The 22662-nt window shown below is 39.3% G+C and overlaps 1 protein-coding gene across 4 annotated transcripts in view; it reads left to right on the plus strand.

Moving 5' to 3' along the window:
- PDE4B (phosphodiesterase 4B) overlaps positions 1 to 22662 on the plus strand; it is a 315672-nt gene that overhangs the window by 92351 nt on the left and 200659 nt on the right. Inside the window, exon 1 of one of the 4 annotated variants that reach the window (XM_075832793.1) lies at positions 2608 to 3324. The exons of the other annotated variants lie outside the window; for them this stretch is intronic. Within the exon in view, the coding sequence (XP_075688908.1) occupies positions 3086 to 3324 (239 nt within the window). The 5' untranslated portion in view covers positions 2608 to 3085. Of the gene's footprint in view, positions 1 to 2607; positions 3325 to 22662 lie in introns of those variants that run through there. 4 annotated transcript variants of the gene reach the window in all.

Below are 22662 nucleotides of genomic sequence, written 5' to 3' on the forward strand. Positions count from 1 at the left end.
AATAAAAATCCTGTTATCCAGATGGAAAATATTTATAGTGAATGTCCACATTTTAACACCATTTCATTTTTAAATCCAAATTCCTGTGCTGAATAATTTCATGATCTATCTCTATAGTGGCCAGAACTTTTTTTTTTTTCTGATACGGAGACCCAAATCCCCGGCAGAGACATAGAGGTAAATGATAAAGTTCTGTCTGCCTGCAGTCACCACTAGGGGGAGCTTATTGTTATACATTGAATGCAATAATAGTATGCAGTAATCGCCTGAGCTCCCTCTAGTGGTGGCTGCAGGCAGATTAAATGTATGATGTAAATGTATGCTGCAGATTTGGAGCTTTGTCTTAGAAAAATAAAGCTCTGACTTTTGACTAATTGACATTTGATTTGGAGGAAGTTTGCTGTAATTAATCGGTCTAAGAAGGTTCTTGTATAGCCTAATGAACTTAGGTTTAGGGCCTACATGTACATCATCACAGACTTGGACAAATTCTTTTTTGTATATTTTTATCTTAGTTGAAGAGCGAGCTCTGTGGGCAAATTTATAATAGACATTTTCTGTGAACTTCAATGAACTGTAGAACTACAATATGGTCTAATATACAGCAAATAATATTGATGACAATTAAAGGTACAGTATACTCATTTATAGGAAATTATCCGATACATTATAAAGCATAATAATAATACAGTGAATAGGGATAATCTTAGATAGAAAATGAGGAGCAAAGAATTTGCTTGCATAAAATAACTGGAAACTGTCAACAAGCAGGTTGTCTGTTGCTGAAGAATTTTGGTATGACATTTATATTCTAAATAACCAGGACCGCTCAGTTCATTAAAAATTAATATCCATATAGTCTGATTAACATATTAATACCTAAAATACTTGGTTGAGAGTGTATTCACACGGTGCAATTTTTGCTGCGCGGCTGAAAACCGAACCGAAAAAATGCATGTGTTCTTACTGCAATCTGCCGCAATTTTGCAAATCGTGGTAAAAACTAATGCATTTTTTCGACCGCACACCAAAAAAACACAGCAAAACAGCACTGAGTGAATAGGCCAAATGCACACGATACGTATTATGTGCGGATTTGCCGCCCGTATTTTCCTGCGGAAAATCTGCAGTGTAATATAGTGCCAGCAAAGTAAGTGAGATATCACGTAATCTCATCTACACCTGCAGAATTTTTACGCACGTAAATTTTAAAATCCACAGCAGGTCAATTTATCTTGCGAATTGTATCTGACTAGTTTATAAAAAAAAATAAAAAAAATATTTTCGCATCAAAATGTAAAAACCGCATCTAAAAATGCACTAAAAAAAAATGCACTATTAGGTGCAGATTCTACCTGCGGAATTACTTGCATTTACCTATGGATTTTCTGCACTAAAATTACGCAACATGTGCATGTAGCCTAAGGCTAAATGTACACTATACGTATTCCGCGCATATTTTCCTGCAGCAAATTCGCATCATAATACAGTACCAGCAAAGGAAATGAGATTTCAAGTAATCTCATCTACGCATTGCGGAATTTTTCCGCACGTAAATTGATTTACAGTGCATTCCGCTTGTGAATTGTACCTGACAAGTTTTAAAAGAAAACATATCACACCGCAGTATCAAAATGTAAAAACCGCACCTAAAAACGCATAAAAAAATGCCCTATTAGGGTCAAAGCACACGATGCGTATTACATGCGGTTTTACCGTGGATATTTGCGTGCGGCAAAACCGCAGCGTAATACAGTACTAGCATAATCAATGAGGTTCCAGGAAATCAAGTGTACATGTTGCAGTATTTTTCTGCATGTAAATTGACCTGCGGTGCGGATTTTAAAATCCGCAGAATGTCAATTTATCTTGCGTTTCGACTTGCGAATTGTATCTGCCTGGTGCAGGGGAAGATCACACCGAAATCCGCAGCATGAAAACGTGCCGAAAAACACATGAAAACTTTTTTACCTGCGTATTTCCTGCATATTGCTGCGGTTTTGTGGCAGATTTTCCACAGCAAAATATGCAACGTGTGCATGTAGCCTTAGGGCTTATTCAGACGAGCGTTGAAATCGTCCGTGTGACGGCCATTTGTTTTTTTAACGGCCGTCGCACAGCTGCATGTATTTCTACGGGGCTATTCACATGGCCTGTGAACGGCCTGTGAAAAAATAGGACAGGCCCTATTTTTGTTCGTCTTCACGGATCCCTCAATAGACTCAAGTCTATGAGGGATCCATGAAAACGGGTGTCGCACGGATGCAAATCGTCCGATTTGACGCACATTCGTACGAACCTCCACCCCAAGCTGTTCCCTGGACCTATAATGATAACATTTTAAGACCTCGCAGCCCTTCATAGGATTGCATGAGCTCCCAGCAGCAACCCTTCTATTCACTGCCAGCTATCGCCTATTGTTTTTATTTCCCCCATATAACACAACAGCAGTAATACAACATCACCTAATGCAAAAGTTCTAAGCAAAACACACATGAGACGAGGAGACGAAGCTCAGCTGTCAGCGGTCTGGGATCCAATGAGCAGGCATGAGGTGGAGCCGACGTTGTTTGGATTCAGCATCTCAGTATAGAATTCTGAATGAAGATCATTTTCTATCCAAGGAATCCGGCCAGTCGAGCGTACGGCTCTGAAGGACGACGTTTAAGAGGAGCTTCACGTTTTTTTTTTGCATAATTCTAGAGGTTTATTACGGTTTCTATTTCTTCTGAGGACAACGTCTCGGTAAAGCAGGATGGATGAGGGATTTCTATCAATACTGCATGAGCTGCTGCGTTCAGCTGAATGAATCCTGGAGCTGTCGGTGTGTCGCTCCCAGACAACGTACGTTCACAACAGACCAGGCGGAGGGAAGACCCGTCACCTGAGAAGAAGGGGATTCACCTCCATGCAATTTTTCTTCTGGTACCCAAGTCCTTCGGAGTCTTGATCTGGCAGTAGATTATTGTTCTGCCTCCACATCTCCGCGCCCATTCATCCCATCCCACCACCACCCTGCCCTTTCCAGAGTTACTTGGGTGATATTATGCTACAAGGGCAGGGTATCTGAGCGAACATCTAAGATATGACATCGAAGGATTCTTCCAACGAGCTCTCCACTCCGGATTCCGAAGTCTACATCAAGACTTTTAAGGAACACATGCACTTGGAGCTTGAACTTCCCAGACATTCTGGGAAAAGGACAACCACATCCCCCAAAATCTCCCCTCGCAGTTCTCCTAGGAACTCTCCATGCTTTTTCAGAAAGTTGCTGGTCAATAAGAGCATTCGCCAGCGGCGACGATTCACGGTAGCACATACGTGGTAAGCAGGGGGTTTACATTGTTATAATATCACAGGCGTTCACTTTCTTAATAGAAATACTTTTTATGACTTACCGGTTACGTATTCTACATCCTACAGCTTCTAAACAGATGTAGCAGAGCCAAGTTTGTCAACTGGCTGAACTCATTGCCATATTGTATGGTGCTATTTGTGGGTTTACATAGGACTTCTAGAAAACCTACTGCATTATCTGCACCAAGAGAGTTACCCTGATGCATAAATAATGCATCTGCAAAGAGTTAAATGACAAATTCAGCTCTGCTATGTCTATAGATTACAATACTCTTTTTCCCATACCCGTTTTCTTCTCTTAGACTTTCCTTAAACTGCTTTTGATTTTTCAGAGCCATAATTGGGTCGTAAGATAATGAATTCCATTGTCTTTTAATTGACGCTCGGTTCGATCACGCTGATTAATATCCTTCATTAGATGTCTGACTATTTGCAGGTATCTATAGGGGTCATTAAACGTTCGTATTTTTCATCCGTAATTAGAAATGGCCTTTGCTTGGTATTGACGTTAATTAGGACAATACACCTTTAAGAGAGGAGAATGCCGATGACCTGTGAAATGACAATGAATATTATTGGATTTGTTTACAAGATCTGGACTCGTTAAAGGCAACTCGAAGTGTTAATTGTGGAATATATGACAATTTACAGGGGTGGATGCGCTCTGTTACCGACTCGGGAGGAGTCTGAAAATCAACAAATGTCAATATGTTTGTCCTCCCATTATCTGCTTCAGCCAGACGCAGAGGACCAGGGAGTCAATTCTGCCTGCAAGATGCTGATAGCACGGTGGTTGATAATGTCCAGGAGTGTGTAATACAATGTAGAAGGACACGGGTGTATTGGGAGTTTTCCATCATCACTGCTTATGACCTTATGTCAAGGTTAAAGTGTAACCCAGCCATCGGGCTAACCGAGGTTACCTGTCCATGCCATGCTCTGGTTGGCAGGAACGGTCTATAATTAGCAGAATGCATGGACTAGTTAGTCTTCATCTGTCTTCATTGTATCGTATAATTAGAACAATGGTGGGAGTCATTTTAATGAGTTTTAAAGGAGGTGGGTGGACGTTAAGAATCCGAATGTAGTCTATAACTTTTCCGACCCAACGTGGTGTCAAGATCACAAATCACCAATGCCGGTTTTGACCATCACTAAGCGCCGTGGCCCTTCTTATGAAGGCTTTGTTAAAGGTCCCTGGTCATAGACCATCATTAAAGGGGTTGTTCCAAGATTAAATGTTATTTCTGAACCACAAAATAGGTGATAACATGCTGATCGGTGGGGGTCTGACGGCTGGGACCCCCACCGATCATGAGAACGGGGGTTCCGTTCCACCAAAAGCATATAGTGGCAGGTCGAGCATGCGTACTTCGGCTCCTTCACTGTCTATATGACTGCTGGAGATAGTCGATTACAGCTCTAGGCTATCTCCGGCAGTGCCATAGAGAATGAATGGAGCGGCAGGTTGAGCATGCGCCCGTCGGCTCCTTCACGGTCTATATGACTGCTGGAGATAGTCGATTACAGCTCTAGGCTATCTCCAGCAGTGCCATAGAGAATGAATGGAGTGGCAGGTTGAGCATGCGCCCGTCGGCTCCTTCACGGTCTATAGGACTGCTAGAGATAGTCAAGTACAGCGCTCGGCTATCTCCAGCAGTGTCATAGAGAATAAATGGAGCAGCAGGGCGTATGCTCAACCTGCCGCTCCATTCATTCGATGGAACAGGACCCCCATTCTCGTGAGTCCCAGCTGTCGGACCCCACCGATCAGCATGTTATCACCTGTCCTGTGGTTAGGAGATAACATGTAATCTTGGCACAACCCCTTTAATGTTATCTTCTGGGATGTCATATCTAGGGGGCACTATATTGTCCCTGTTGTCCATGGACTAAAGGTAAACCATCAGGTCTCCTGTGGAAATATCATATGCAGCTGGAAACCGCAAAAGTGAAAAAGCCCTTTAAGGATAAATCAGACTTTCTTTGACCTATCATGACGATGCTGGGGATCTGTGAACTTGTGTTGTCATTGGTATACCGGAGGTCTCTTGGATATTTCCATCTCTCGAAATAGTCAACACTGTGCTCTGCACAGAGCAACATTGAGCTCCATATTACTTACCAGGAGGCTTTTAGGTGGATTTACACAGGTGCACATAATAGGTTAATCTTCTGGGTGCTGAGAGAACACCCTCTATACTGCCCCCTATCAACCAGAATCTAGAGGGGCCATATACTGCATCCAGCATCCATGTAAACTGGACAGGTGCAACAGGAGTAAAGCCTTATTTGTCACTGGAGTCCGGGGACTGTATCATGGGTAAACTAAAGAGGAATGGTCACCTCTCCTGACCTGTTTCAGTAAAGCTTGTATTCCCCATAAAATAACGATTTTGGAGCATCTTTTCTTAGATCTCTATGTTGTACCGTTCCTCTGTTATTCCTCCTACAAATTTAGGAATAGATTGACAACTGGGTGTAACCATTTGGGGGCGTGTCCCTACACAGACTGACCAGGTCCAATCAGTGCTCACAGTCTAAGGCATCATTTACACGAGCGTAATATACGCGCGTGCTTTTCACGCGTGTCGTACGCACCTATATTAGGCTATGGGGCAGTGCAGACAGTGCGTGAGTTTTGCGCAGCGCGAGTGAGTTGCGTAAAACTCACGACATGTCCTTTCTTTGTCAATGAAGTCAATGGGTGCGTGAAAACCACGCATGCCGCACGGAAGCACTTCCGTGCGAACTGCGTGGTTCGCGCAACAGCTGTCAAACTCTGAATGTAAACAGAAAAGCACCACGTGCTCTTCTGTTTACAAACATCCAAACGGAGTGTCATAATGATGGCGGCTGCGCGAAAATCACGCAGCCGCGCATCATACACTGATGACACACGCAGCTAAGTGCCTTTTGCACACGCAAAACGCCGCATTTTTTGCGTGTGCGCAAAACGCACACGCTCGTGTAAATCAGGCCTAAGACTGTTAAGGGACGTTCCCCATTGAAAAGGAAAATGATAACACCCAGTTGTTCATTTATTCATACATTTCTAGGAGGAATAATAGAGGAATGGAACAACACCGCGTTCTAAAAAAAATATGCTATAGAATTGTAATTTTATGGGGAATAAAAGTCATTACTAATACATAAATGTCAGGAGGGTCCTCTTTAATGTGAACGAGGTTAGCCACCTATGATGCTATAGTTGTAGGTTTATAATGTTAATATAGACAGAGAGGTAAACGTCAGTGCTTTGGCAGCATAGATGAAACGTGTGTTAGAAGGAACGTCTTTATTGGTAACTTGAATAATAGATGATCTTAAGTGATGTTGAGGGAGGATTTATGATCCCTGATTTATCACTTAAAACGGCAGAGACTCCAGTGCCCAATTCTTGTATGAAGACTGAACGGAAGGACATTTCCAGTAACCTGCACTAAGACCTCAGATTAAGTAACAGTAAACCCGCTTAGGCTCTATTCACATGGGGTTTTCACTCTACGCCTATGACAAACGTATTTTTTGGGCCCCATTTACCCAACATATGTTAAGGGTCTTCGGAATACGTTTGTGCCGTATTTGCTGACTTTCCCTTCGTCCAAAGAAGAATGATACTGACATATAGGATCTCCAGAAGAATAACATTTAAGATCCAAAGAGAAATAATATATTGACAGATAGGATCCAAATAAGAGTGGCACTCAGATATAGGATCGTCCGAAGGATGACATAGAGGCACATAAGATCCCAAGAAGTGTGACACTGACATATAGGATCCTCAGAGGAATGACATAGACACATAGGATCCTCAGAGGAATGACATAGACACACACACATAGGATCCTCAGAAGTATGACATACAGACACATAGGATCCCCATAAGAATGACACTGATATATAGGATCCCTAAACGAGTAAGGCTGGGTTCACACGACCTATTTTCAGGCGTAAACGAGGCGTATTATGCCTCGTTTTACGCCTGAAAATAGGGCTACAATACGTCGCCAAACATCTGCCTATTCATTTGAATGGGTTTGCCGACGTATTGTGCAGACGACCTGTCATTTACGCGTCGTCGTTTGACAGCTGTCAAACGACGACGCGTAAATTGACTGCCTCGGCAAAGAAGTGCAGGGCACTTATATACATTATATGCAGGGCACTTCTTTGCAACGTAATTTGAGCCGTTCTTCATTGAACTCAATGAAGAGCAGCTCAAGATTTACGAGCGTCACAGACGCCTCGTATATTACGAGGAGGAGCTTTTACGTGTGAAACGAGGCAGCTGTTTTCTCTTGAAAACAGTCTGTCTTTTCACACGTAAATGCCTGCTATCGTGTGCACATACCCTTACACTGACATATGGGATTTTCAGAGGAATTACATATTGTCACTCTTTTAGGGATCCGATGTGTCAGTATGTCATTTCTCTGAGAATCCTATATGTCAGTGTCACGCTTTTAGGGATCCTCTGACATATAGGATTCTCAGAAGAATGACATACGAACACGGGATCCCAAGAAGAGTGATGCTAACACATAGGATCCTCAGAAGAATTAGACTGACATATAGGATCCTTAGAGGAATGACATACAGACACATATGATCCCAATAAGAGTGACACTAATATATAGGATCCTCAGAGGAATTACATATAGGATCCCTAAAAGAGTGACACTGACATATAGGATCCTCAGAGGAATTACATATAGGATCCCTAAAAGAGTGACACTGACATAGGATCCTCAGACGGATATCATACAGACAGAAAGGATCCCACGAAGAGTGACCCGCTTACAACGAGGATCTTCAGAAGAATCATACTGACATATTGGATCCCCACAAGAATGAAATATGACATTTTGGGTCCATAACAATGGCATTCCTAGAATAATGACACAAACTTTGGGTCTGATGCTTTTGATTCTAAAGTATCAACAATCGGGGAGCATGGTTAAGGCTGGTGCAAAATATGAATAGAAAGTAAGGAAAAGGAATATAAAGTGCAAAATATGAATATAAAGTAAGGAATACGTCTAGTGATGCCAAGTGCACCATTTTTATAACTTTGGTACAATTTGTGCCATTTTCGCCAACAGATAACTCTATTCCCCCCACGACACTCTTGATGAATCTCCCCCAAGAAACGCACCATCTGGCTGCTGATTTTGTGCATTTCCTTTTTCTTAGCGGGTTTAACCTTGAGTAGAGAAAAAACTGTACCACCAAGATGTTGATCACATGGGATTGTGGCCGATAAAAAAACTTCCACAGCCATTAATAACCATAACCAACATTCATATGACTGTATCAGCCGCTTATTATATCTTAAAGGGGACGGTGAACCAACTTCAGATTCTTGACGTCCAGATAAGCTATCCCTTGACAACAGTCTCCATGGCGCAGTTGGAGTCTTTATCTTTCTGCTGTCAGACTGAGTAGCCCTGCTTGCTGTCAGCTGCTAAAAGCTAATTGCAGTTCAGTATGGAAGGTGGAGGCTCTCCCATAGCGGAGATCAGCGCAGCCTGTATCCAGGAGACTAATATATGGGCCTGCTCTCTACTATATTCATTGCCTTATTTAATCTATTCCTCAATGAATTGCCAATCTACTTGGGTAGACATGTTTTAGATGTATGAGAATGTGATTACAGATGCAGCAGAGCTGAGTTTCAGTGTGGTGATTTTTTTAACCAACTCTGTGATCTTAAAGTTTGACAAACTAATGTCAAACTTAGCTCTGCTACATTTGCATATTCCTGAAAAAGGAGACCTACGCACCAAGTTTTCACCAGGGGACGTACAGTATGGGGAAGACTAGGCCGCCAGCTATGTCCATCCTTTGCAACTATTTTTCTTTATTGTCCCAATGCACTAAAAAAAAAACTGAATCTACTTTGTAAATAGTATTTTTGTCCGTTTTGTGTATAAATCTCCTATGCAGAGCTATGTCACTCCTTGGTTATAGACTACAAACAAACACTGTGTAGTCGGATCCTGCAGTCATGTGTTACCCACTTCCATCTGCCTGCTCCTCTACTGTCTGTAGATTAGCAAGAATAGGGAGTGGAGTCACATAGGACTACAGGATCAGACTACACAGGCTTTATTTGTAGTCTGTAACCATGGAGACACATAGGTCTGCATAGGAGCTGTAGACACAAAACCGTAAGAGCTTTGTAATCAAGACTAGTGGCAAAGTTTCCTAATTTATTTTATTTTAGATGCATTGGAGAAACAAAAATACCATTGCAAATGTATACACACCCTGTTTTCCTTTAAGAGATTTGAAATGTAGGGAAGAGAGCTTAGAAAACAAAGTTGGAAAGTTGGTAATAAAGGGTTTCTGTAAGATGAAAGAGAACCTGATGGGGAGTTCAGGACATGTAAATTCTTGGGATAGTAAATGGGAAGTATTACACAAGTGTCTGTAAATAATAGTCATAAATTCCCAGCTGTTGAAGAGTAAATAAGTAAATCAGAGCTACATACGTATGTAGCTCAGATGCTGAGTCAATGTACAGTACTAGCGTAGCGCACACTGGGGATGATTTATGAAAACTATTAGGGAGGGAATAGTTCCCATCTGCCTTCTCGTAAAGTAGGTTAGAACATAAAAGCAGTGACCTGACTGATTGCAATGGGCAACTCCACATTCTCGTTGCTCTGGTTTTCATAAATAAATCCTAATTTTTTTTTCTATGCTCCAAAATTTAGATTATATACTTGTTTTCAGTTATGCCTGACTACTATGTGCAAGAATATAACTACTATAATACTGCCCCCTATATACAAGAATATAACTACTATAATACTGCCCCCTATATACAAGAATATAACTACTATAATACTGCCCCCTATATACAAGAATATAACTACTATAATACTGCTCCTATATACAAGAATATAACTACTATAATACTGCCCCTATATACAAGAATATAACTACTATAATACTGCCCCCTATATACAAGAATATAACTACTATAATACTGCCTCTATATACAAGAATATAACTACTATAATACTGCCCCTATATACAAGAATATAACTATTATAATACTGACCCTATATACAAGAATATAACTACTATAATACTGCCCCTATATACAAGAATATAACTACTATAATACTGCTCCCTATATACAAGAATATAACTACTATAATACTGCTCCTATATACAAGAATATAACTACTATAATACTGCCCCTATATACAAGAATATAACTACTATAATACTGCCCCCTATATACAAGAATATAACTATTATAATACTGACCCTATATACAAGAATATAACTACTATAATACTGCCCCTATATACAAGAATATAACTACTATAATACTGCCCCCTATATACAAGCATATAACTACTATAATACTGTCCCCTATATACAAGAATATAACTACTATAATACTGCTCCCTATATACAAGAATATAACTACTATAATACTGCTCCCTATATACAAAAATATAACTACTATAATACTGCCCCTATATACAAGAATATAACTACTATAATACTGCCCCCTATATACAAGAATATAACTACTATAATACTGACCCTATATACAAGAATATAACTACTATAATGCTGCCTCCTATATACAAGAATATAACTACTATAATACTGCTCCCTATATACAAGAATATAACTACTATAATACTGTCCCCTATATACAAGAATATAACTACTATAATACTGCCCCCTATATACAAGAATATAACTACTATAATACTGCCCCATATATACAAGAATATAACTACTATAATACTGCCCCTATATACAAGAATATAACTACTATAATACTGCCCCCTATATACAAGAACATAACTACTATAATACTGCCCCCTATATACAAGAATATAACTACTAGAATACTGCTGCTATATACAAGAATATAACTACTATAATACTGCCCCCTATATACAGGAATATAATTACTATAATACTGCCCCCTATATACAAGAATATAACTACTATAATACTGCCCCCTATATACAAGAATATAACTACTATAATACAGCTCCTATATACAAGAATATAACTACTATAATACTGCCCCCTATATACAAGAATATAACTACAATAATACAGCTCCTATATACAAGCATATAACTACTATAATACTGTCCCCTATATGCAGGAATATAACTACTAGAATACTGCCACCTATATACAAGAATATAACTACTATAATACTGCTCCTATATACAAGAATATAACTACTATAATACTGCTCCTATATACAAGAATATAACTACTATAATACTACTCCCTATATACAAGAATATAACTACCATAATACTGCTCCTATGTACAAGAATATAACTACTATAATAGTGCCCCTATATACAAGAATATAACTACTATAATACTGCTCCTATATACAAGAATATAACTACTATAATACTGCTCCTATATACAAGAATATAACTACTAATAATACTGCCCCCTATATACAAGAATATAACTACTATAATACTGCCCCCCTATATACAAGAATATAACTACTATAATACTGCCCCTATATACAAGAATATAAGTACTATAATACTGCCTCCTATATACAAGAATATAACTACTATAATACTGCCTCCTATATACAAGAATATAAGTACTATAATACTGCCCCCTATATACAAGAATATAAGTACTATAATACTGCCCCTATATACAAGAATATAACTACTATAATACTGCCCCCTATATACAAGAATATAAGTACTATAATACTGCCCCTATATACAAGAATATAAGTACTATAATACTGCCCCTATATACAAGAATATAACTACTATAATACTGCCCCTATATACAAGAATATAAGTACTATAATACTGCTCCTATATACAAGAATATAACTACGATAAAACTGCCCCCTATATACAAGAATATAACTACTATAATACTGCCCCCTATATACAAGAATATAAGTACTATAATACTGCCCCTATATACAAGAATATAACTACTATAATACTGCCCCCCTATATACAAGAATATAACTACTATAATACTGCCCCTATATACAAGAATATAAGTACTATAATACTGCCCCTATATACAAGAATATAACTACTATAATACTGCCCCTATATACAAGAATATAAGTACTATAATACTGCTCCTATATACAAGAATATAACTACGATAAAACTGCCCCCTATATACAAGAATATAACTACTATAATACTGCCCCCTATATACAAGAATATAAGTACTATAATACTGCCCCTATATACAAGAATATAACTACTATAATACTGCCCCCCTATATACAAGAGTATAACTACTATAATACTGCCCCTATATACAAGAATATAACTACTATAATACTGCCCCTATATACAAGAATATAAGTACTATAATACTGCCCCTATATACAAGAATATAAGTACTATAATACTGCTCCTATATACAAGAATATAACTACGATAAAACTGCCCCTATATACAGGAATATAACTACTATAATTCTTCTATCAGGTATGTATTTACAATAAATACATTCCACCATAGTGAGTCGCATACAATTTATAGCGTGGAAAAAAACAACTTAACACTAAAATAAATGGTTGAGTTTAGAGTACCATGTTCTACTATCGGTCTGTGTGCCATTAGACATATACTATATATTATACTGTACAGCTATGTAACATAAATGTGATGTCTCTAGGAGATTGGCAGATAATGAATATCGTTACATTGTCACCAATGACATATAAAGGACACACATGGACCCCCCACCACATTACATTTCAGTTTCCAGAGACCTGACATAAATGGACACAAATAGCGATGTGAATGGAACCTGTTTGTGGGCGATGCCACTTTCCGCTCTGTAGGTCATTGATTTTTCCTTTAACATGTCGCATTTGCTGACATTTCAGAGAGTGTAAGAATAGCCTACAGCTACAGTCCGCATGTCCATGGCTTCTACATGCCTGGAATAATCATCTCTGGCAACTCAGGGATGAATTTTCACAGTCTTTTCTGTACGTAATTTGCTAGAAACAGCTGTGAACTGTGCACGCTACATATTATAACGAAGGGAAATATTAATGCATAAAAGAATGATTAAATCTGAAAAAGGCAATTATTAAAGGGCTGTCCCATTTTCAAATACCCTATTAGGGAATTTTGACTTAGGAGGAGGCAGGGTTCTTATTTGGGTCCTTAATTAGTTGGCCAGAGTGGAGAGCATCTACAAAAAGCATCTCTCGCTTTGGAGGACACAGAATGTCCATGCTTTATATAGACAGTCCATTGATTCAATAAGAATGGTGTAATTCATCTTTTACCCTGTGGTGGCGCTGCAGGGGGAATTGAACACTTGCTGTCGGGTTACAGATTAAAGCTGATCCTTGGGGGTCTAGCAGCAGGACACCTTGTGTTTAGTTTATTTTTATGGGACTCTTCGAACAAAAAAAGATTCAAACCGTACGACCGTTATAAAGCGTAATCCACCCACTGCACAATCAAAAGATTTTCAGATTGCAGAGGCCGCTGCTTCTTGCACCCCGGCAAACTTCTGATTTTGCCAGGGGAAGCCGTGGCTACTGCCTCCTATGTACAAGAATATAACACTATAATACTGCTCCTATATACAAGAATATAATTACTATAATACTGCTCCTATATACAAGAATATAACTACTATAATAGTGCCCCTATACACAAGAATATAACTACTATAATACTGCCCCTATACACAAGAATATAACTACTATAATACTGCCCCTATATACAAGAATATAACTACTATAATACTGCCCGTATATACAAGAATATAACTACTATAATACTGGCTCCTATATACAAGAATATAACTACTATAATACTGCCTCCTATGTACAGGAATATAACTACTATAATACTTCCCCCTATATACAAGAATATAATTACTATAATACTGCTCCTATATACAAGAATATAACTACTATAATACTGCTCCTATATACAAGAATATAACTACTATAATACTGCCCCTATATACAAGAATATAACTACTATAATACTGCCTCCTATATACAAGAATATAACTACTATAATACTGCCCCCTATATAAAAGAATATAACTACTATAATACTGCTCCTATATACGAGAATATAACTACTATAATACTGCCCCCTATATACAAGAATATAACTACTATAATACTGCTCCTATATACAAGAATATAACTACTATAATACTGCCTCCTATATACAAGAATATAACTACTATAATACTGCTCCTATATACAATAATATAACTACTATAATACTGCCCCCTATATACAAGAATATAACTACTATAATACTGCTCCTATATACAAGAATATAACTACTATAATACTGCCCGTATATACAAGAATATAATTACTATAATACTGCTTGTTTTTACTTTATTTTTATACTTTAATGTACTGTCATATATCACATATATGCCAGTACATTAGCCTGTGTACGGATAGTACACAGGCAGTTGTTAGGACATACCTAAGGGTATGTGCACACACACTAATTACGTCCGTAATGGATGGACGTATTTCGGCCGCAAGTCCCGGACCGAACACAGTGCAAGGAGCCGGGCTCCTAGCATCATACTTATGTACGACGCTAGGAGTCCCTGCCTCGCTGCAGGACAACTGTCCCGTACTGAAAACATGATTACAGTACGGGACAGTTGTCCTGCAGCGAGGCAGGGACTCCTAGCATCGTACATAAGTATGATGCTAGGAGCCCGGCTCCCTGCACTGTGTTCGGTCCGGGACTTGCGGCCGAAATACGTCCGTCAATTACGGACGTAATTAGTGTGTGTGCACATGCCCTAACAACAGGAAATATGGTAAGACAGCCCTGGGATCCTTCAATGGACCCTGGGCTGTCTGCCCATATATGGTATGGCCCTCAATAGCATCAAAGGAATTCCCTGTGACGCGATCCAAAGGGCATCACCCCTTTCTCATTTACCTCTGAATGCTGCAGTCAGCTTTGATCGCAGCATTCAGGGGAATAACGGCGGAGATGAGAGGTTTCTCTGATCTCCGTCGTTATAGAGCGGGGCTGAGGCTGTTGCCCCACTCCTGACATAAGTGCGCGCACAGTCAGCATGAGGAGATGCGGCCAGCGCTGCACTAATGAGCGGTGGTTCAGGCACTGAGGACAGAACATGGGGGTGTTTTGTAGTGCGCCCGCCATGTTCTGTCTACAGTGTTGCCGCTCATTAGTGCAGCACTGGCCGCATCACATCATCCTGACGGCGTGCACTTGTCAAGACTCAGGAGCGGGACAATGACTGTATCACACAGCCGCAGCCCCGCTCTCATACATTCATGCGTTACTATACTGTATCGAAATACATAAAATAACGTTATCGAACCGTTTGGGGATGCACAGTATCGAAAGAGTATCAAAGTTTCGATGCATCGTGCATCCCTAGTCTTGACAGTGAATAGACATCACCTCCAGCCAGGACACGATGTCTATTCACAATCCCGACACTTCGGTAAAGTTTGTGTGGGACTTAATCGCTTGATGTCTATTCACTGTCAAGACACTTCAGTAAAGTTAATGTGGGTGTATGTGACCGCACAGCATGATCTCGCGAGATCACGCTGTGCTGAGTATGAATGGAGAGAAGTCTATGACGCTGATTGGTCAGCGTCATACACTTGTCTTTACAACGCCCACTTGGTCCAAAGTTAAAAAACGCCCAGCTGGGCATTAAGAAAGTAATTAGCATAAATCTAAAATTGCTCATAACTTCCTCAAAAATGATAGTTTTTCAAAATAAAAAACAGTGTTGTTACCTACATTACAGCGCCGATCACATTATGTAGGAGATAGGGCACTTATAATGTGGTGACAGAGGCTCTTTAAGGGGATTCTCGGCTTTGGACAATCCCTACTTGTTAGAAGGGTCTCTTGACAATAAGATCACAAAGTGCCTCTATGCTGTGATCCCCAGTGATTCGCTGTAATCTATGGGGAAACCTGGTAGTAAGTATTACATTTTCCTGCAGTGCCACCACAGGAGAGATGAAGCATTACACAGTGTCCATTCATATCAGTATGTTGTCTGTTTAATACAGGACAGGTCCTCCATAGAGACAGACCCTGAAGGCTAGTCGACTACAGTATTGATTCCGTATAAACGAAGGAACCCTTGCTCAACTGAGACAAACGGAAATAATTTGCAACGGATCCATCACCATTGAAATCGATGGTGATGTAAAAGGAAACCTAAGGTTTCCGTTTCTTTCAGTCAGGGTTCCGTTATGGCGGGAAGCTCCGTCGGTGCACCAAAACGGAACCCTGACGCAGATGTGAACAAAGCCTTAAGTTGACATTTCTGGTTATAAATATATTGAATGTAATAATTTGTAATATAAAATGTCATATTAGAAGAGTAAATTGTCACATTTCCTTCTATCGTACGTCGGTTTTGACTTTCAGCCCTAATTCAGATTTGGGGATGCTGTTTAAGTATTCCACTATAATTTCCGTCATGCCGTCCTGTCATAACCTTTGTCAGCTCCTCTGACACCTGTCAATCAATCCGTGCCAGCATCGCGCTGATTACACCATTGTGAGCAAGTATTTATTCCTTTGTGGTTCGCATGGAAACAGGACCCAGCGCGGCGTATTCCCTCCCAGCCGTAATGTTGTTCTCACTGTTCATCATACAGAGATTTGTTCCTTCTCGCCAGGTTTTCTGAATTTATACGGGGATCCCTCTTTTGAATAAAGGTAAAAAAGGAAACACATTGAGGTATTTATTTGTTTTCAAACTTCTTTCATGCTGAGTCCGGAAAAAAAAATTCAGCCAAAAAATCTGCAGGCAAAATTGTTTTAATCTTTCCATGTTTTCACCGTTCTTTCTGGAAATTTACGAGCAATTTAGTCTTATTTGTATTTATTTTTACTTAATGAAGGAGCGCTGCCAACTCCGCAGAAGACACATTTGCATTGGGAAGATGATTTTGCATTGTGCTTTCTTAGCACCAGCTTGTGGTAACACATGGGTTGTGTATCTAGCAGCCGTTATCGTGTAATTGCTAACATGGGGTTAAAATTATATCATTAGATAAACCATGAACAACAGTAATGAAGAAGTCAGCCATGTTGTATCTCATTCCTTAAAGTGACACTCCGGGCAAAAGGTAAAAACGCGGCTATAGCTTGGCGCCTGCCCCTAAATCTCAACTACGTTGTGGCCCGATGCATAGGTGTCTGGCCGTTCCTACAGCCTATCTGTATGCTTAGGTCTCGGGCAGCAGTTGTCATGATCTGCTGGGAAGATGTATAAGGAATAACATACTGATATCTCACTAAAATAATTATCTGAAACTTGGATTTCTGCCATGGATTGATCCCCGGATGTGCACGTGGATTACTAACATGGTAATTTAATGGATCTAATCCATGGCTTTTCAGTGCGGAATCCGCGGCAATAATTAACGTGATGCAAATGTAAAAATCTGTAGCGCATTCGTGAATCTGTGCGGATATTTTCCAGAGCATGTGAATAGGGTGTAAATAAGTTCGTTCGCACACATTGCCGGTTAAGTCTTCGGAATCTGTCAGGATTTTAGGTACAGAATTTGTGCCGCCTGACAGAATCCTGAACATGTAAACACCCGATTCTGCGACAAAATCTGTATCTAATCCGAGGCCACTCTGCATTCCGTGCATGTGAATGGGGCTTCTGTAACATCATTCACATGGTTAGGAAAAAAAATCATGCGCATGCTACTTTTTTCCTGCCAATTCCGCATGGAAAAACGGTCAGATCAGCCCCATTAAAAGGGGCCAATTCCTGTGCAGATCCACAGCACAGTTTACTGCACATCCGCTATGTCAGCTTGAGATTTCTGCTGTGGATCCTGCAAATGTAACATGTGTGATCATAGCCTAATAGTATAGTGTATAATAAAAATAGTTAGCATATAAACAAATGCTATTTTATAGCATATAATAAAGTTGTTATAATAATAAAGTATATGTTAAAATAGTTATAACTGCAGTATATAATATCGTTCTAATAATATTATATATTTATAATAACATAGTATATGATAAAGTAGTTATAATAGTACAGTTTATAAAAATTTGTACAGTATATAATAGTTCTAATAATATATAATAGTAAATTATATAATAAACTAGTAAATAAAATCGCATATTATACAGTATAATAGTTCGAATAATATATAATATAATAGTTATAATAGTATAGTATGTAATAAAATAGTATAGTATATAATAAAATAGTATAGTATATAATAAAATAGTATAGTATAATAGTTCTAATATAATAAAACAGTATCTTATATAATAGTTTAGTATATGATGAAATAGTTATATTAAAATAAAATACTATACAGTATAATAGTTCTAATAATATAGTACAGTATATAATAAAAGTTATGATAAAATAGTATATTATAGTTTTAGTAATATAGTATATAATAGTTATACTAACCTTGTATATGATAAAGTAGTTATAATAGTACAGTATATAACAAAGTAGTATAGTATATAATCGTTATAATAAAATAGTATACAGTATAATAGTTAGAATTGTATAGTAAAAGTTTTAAAAAGTAGTATAGTCTATACCAGTTTAGCAAACAATAGTTATAGAAATATATTACTGTGTATAATAGTACAGTATATAATAAAAATAGTTTCTTTATAACTGGTCCTAGGATTACAGAGGAGCCTTCGGGGCTGTTTCTGGCTGATATTTAGCAGATGCAGAATTTCTATACTCCATCAATGTACATGTTACTCTATAATCTGTTCTCTCCCCAGCGGGAGGGTAATGCACTTGAATCTGCATGCCCTTGGAATTACGTGCTTTAATTCCGTAGTAGTTGACATTCCACCTCCCTCCCAGTTTAAGGACGTCAGGGAATCTGCCAGCACAAGTTTGAAGTTTGTCTTTGAGTTTCTGTCAAGCGACGCCGGTGGCTCTCGCAGGCGGCTTCGTCAAATTACATTTATAAAACACAGGGCAAATATTTGCATAGGTTTCTTTACCGAAGCCACGATTGGGTCATGAGGGGGGGACGTTACGCAGATTCATTCAGAGTTCTCTCAACAAAATAATCCCAGCTTGTGTCCTGGTTTCTAAGTGCTGCACACGTTGCTTTTGGCGGGGGGGGGGGGGGGGGTGATTTAAATTTGCACAAGAGTACACAAAATCCTTTCTAAATAATGTCCTGACCACATCCTACAAACCAAACACTCAACATAAACACAAGCAGAGGTCACATCTAATGCAAAGCAAGCCTCAGATTCCACAAAGTCGTGAGAAATGCAACAAAAGTATAAAATGTAACAAAATAATATAAAAAAAAACTAAAATAATAAATATCAATGTAACGATGGTGGCTGCGTTGTGTCTGCTTTGCGTCTCTCTCTCCATCAACCCAAACGCAAGCACTATATGTCCCAGCATGCCTCCCACCATGCCCGGCTTTGAAATGAGAGGCGGAGCTGAGTCCACCCAGCAGTCAGTGCGGCAACCCATGCCTCAGATAAACAGGCGGGGGAGGCAGAAGCACCATGCTGAACACTTACTAGTCCTATGTCCACCTTCACAACCAATTTTAGTATTGCCCCGATTCATCTGAATGAAGATTAAGCCACTTTTCAAATAGTCTTCGTTAAAGATCTCCTATCGTTTTTGGTCTACAGCTCCTATGCAGACCTATGCGTTTCCATGGTAATATATTTCAGACACTGTAAATGATTAAAAAAAAGGGTTACCTGCAGCCACCACTAGGGGGAGCTCAGTGCGTCTGGATTTATACAGCTACTATTGAACTCCCCCTAGTGGTGCTACAGGCAAACGCTGAGGCCCCATGCACACGGCCGTGCCCGTAATCACGGCCCATATTTTCAAAGTATGGGAGTACGGCCCGTAAAACACGAAAGAACGGACATGCTCCATAATTCCTGGCACAGTTCTACGGCACGGACACCCATCTGTAGTGATACGGAAAGGTGTCCGCGGCCAATAGAACTGAATGGGGCCGTAATTACGGCCGAATTTACAGTTGTGTGCATGGGGCCGGAGACTGTGTGGTGGGATTCAGATGAAGAAGTTCAGTGCCGGCCCCTTCTACCACGGGCCCCATAACAGTCATGTGGTCTGTCTCCATGGAAGATACACCACTGCATACATGTGTGCTGCCGTATCTAATCCGTGTACATGGATTTGCCGTGAGCCTGAGATAAAATTACGCAGCCCTGCCCCTGAGAACAGCTGCCATCGCTGAGTTTGTGGATCGTCTGTCATGTCTTGTATGTTTGTGCATTGATGGATTTTCCAAGGACATTGGTTTATATTGTTTATTTTAGGAGCTCACATTTAATCTCACAAAGATTTCAACCAATTTTTTTTTTCTTATTTGGAATTTTTTGTCCTTTCTAAAATGGATTAAAAAGTAACATAAGGAACTTGGGTCTTAAAATGCCTGAATTACAGTAAAAGTCACAACGGGTTGCAGTAAATCTGGTGACTTCGGTAGGTTTCTATGAGGTTTCTATGCTTGCTTTATTAGCAAATGTTCGGTACGATAAAGGCACCTACTACATAAGCCATGAAAGGCCAAGCACCCTTATATCCACTAGGGGCACTGCTCTCACTGTCACAGCCACACAGGGGAAATGTAGTATTACATGGTGATCAATGCAAATGAATGAGCGACCATGTAGAACGGACCAGATCCACTAGAATTCCCTTTCTTCACAGCCCTCTGCTCTAGGAGGTGAGGCATCTCAAGTGGGGAACCTCCTTTTATGACATCACATGCTCTAATAGGGCATATAGACAGAGATTGTCTTCTTGACACAACCCCTTTAAACCTTTCCATTAGACCCCCTGCTGTCTATTCAGAATACTAATGCTCCGGTGAGACCCCTGCCCGGACTTAACCCCCAAGCATTGCAAATTAATCTCCCAGATCCTGTTGGCAGGGTGATATTGCTGATGTAGGCATCATATAGCATTATGTAAGCATTATATGACACTATGTTAGCATTATAAGGCACATTCGAATGCATGCAACAAAGATAATACCTACATAATAGCGCCATATAATGCTTACATAGTGATATATAATGCTTACATAGTGCCATATAATGCTTACATAGTGCCATATAATGCTTACATAGTGCATATAATGCTTACATAGTGTCATATAATGCTTACATAGTGCCATATAGTGCTTACATAGTGCCATATAATGCTTACATAGTGCCATATAATGCTTACATAGTGTCATATAATGCTTACATAGTGCCATATAGTGCTTACATAGTGCCATATAATGCTTACATAGTGTCATATAATGCTTACATAGTGTCATATAATGCTTACATAGTGCCATATAGTGCTTACATAGTGCCATATAATGCTTACATAGTGCCATATAATGCTTACATAGTGTCATATAATGCTTACATAGTGCCATATAGTGCTTACATAGTGTCATATAATGCTTACATAGTGTCATATAATGCTTACATAGTGTCATATAATGCTTACATAGTGCCATATAGTGCTTACATAGTGCCATATAATGCTTATATGGCGCTATGCAAGCGTTAAATGACACTATGCAAGCGTTATAAGGCAGTGTGTAAGCGTTATATGGCACTATGTAAGCGTTATATGGCACTATGTAAGCATTATATGGCACTATGTAAGCATTATATGCACTATGTAAGCGTTATATGGCACTATGTAAGCATTATATGGCACTATGTAAGCATTATAGGGCACTATTTTTTTACGTATGGTCCTTGTTGCACACATTGTAAAGTCATGGCATTGAACATTGAATGATGGCATTTTTATAGTCCAGCTACAATTTTTTGGGAATTATTTTTCCAAGTCTTATTATTCCCAATCAGGAAGCCCCCTTATTTGTTCCGCCCTGGATTTATAATCCATTTTTTATCAGGGCTCATTCCAAGTTTTGCTATATGGCCCTATTGTTACTTATTACGCCAATGGCCCACTCTCACATGCCGTTCTACATAGAACTGTTGTGGTCTGCCTCTATTGTTTAATTTTCTTAGTAGAACAAAAGTAACTTGTTGGAAGTTGTAGTTCCACTATACTAAATAACATGTCCTCTTTAAAAAAAAAACCTTTACATCATTGCTCTCCTGTCACCACCTCAAGTTTACGGTTAGGGTTCATGCACACGGACATATTATGGCTACAACCTCTGAGCTGTATGGAGACGTACAACAGTACCCATAGAAGTGTATGAGGCCATACTGTACCTCCAAA

This window comes from Rhinoderma darwinii, chromosome 7 (assembly GCF_050947455.1).
Source record: "Rhinoderma darwinii isolate aRhiDar2 chromosome 7, aRhiDar2.hap1, whole genome shotgun sequence".
Classification (NCBI taxonomy): domain Eukaryota; kingdom Metazoa; phylum Chordata; class Amphibia; order Anura; family Rhinodermatidae; genus Rhinoderma; species Rhinoderma darwinii.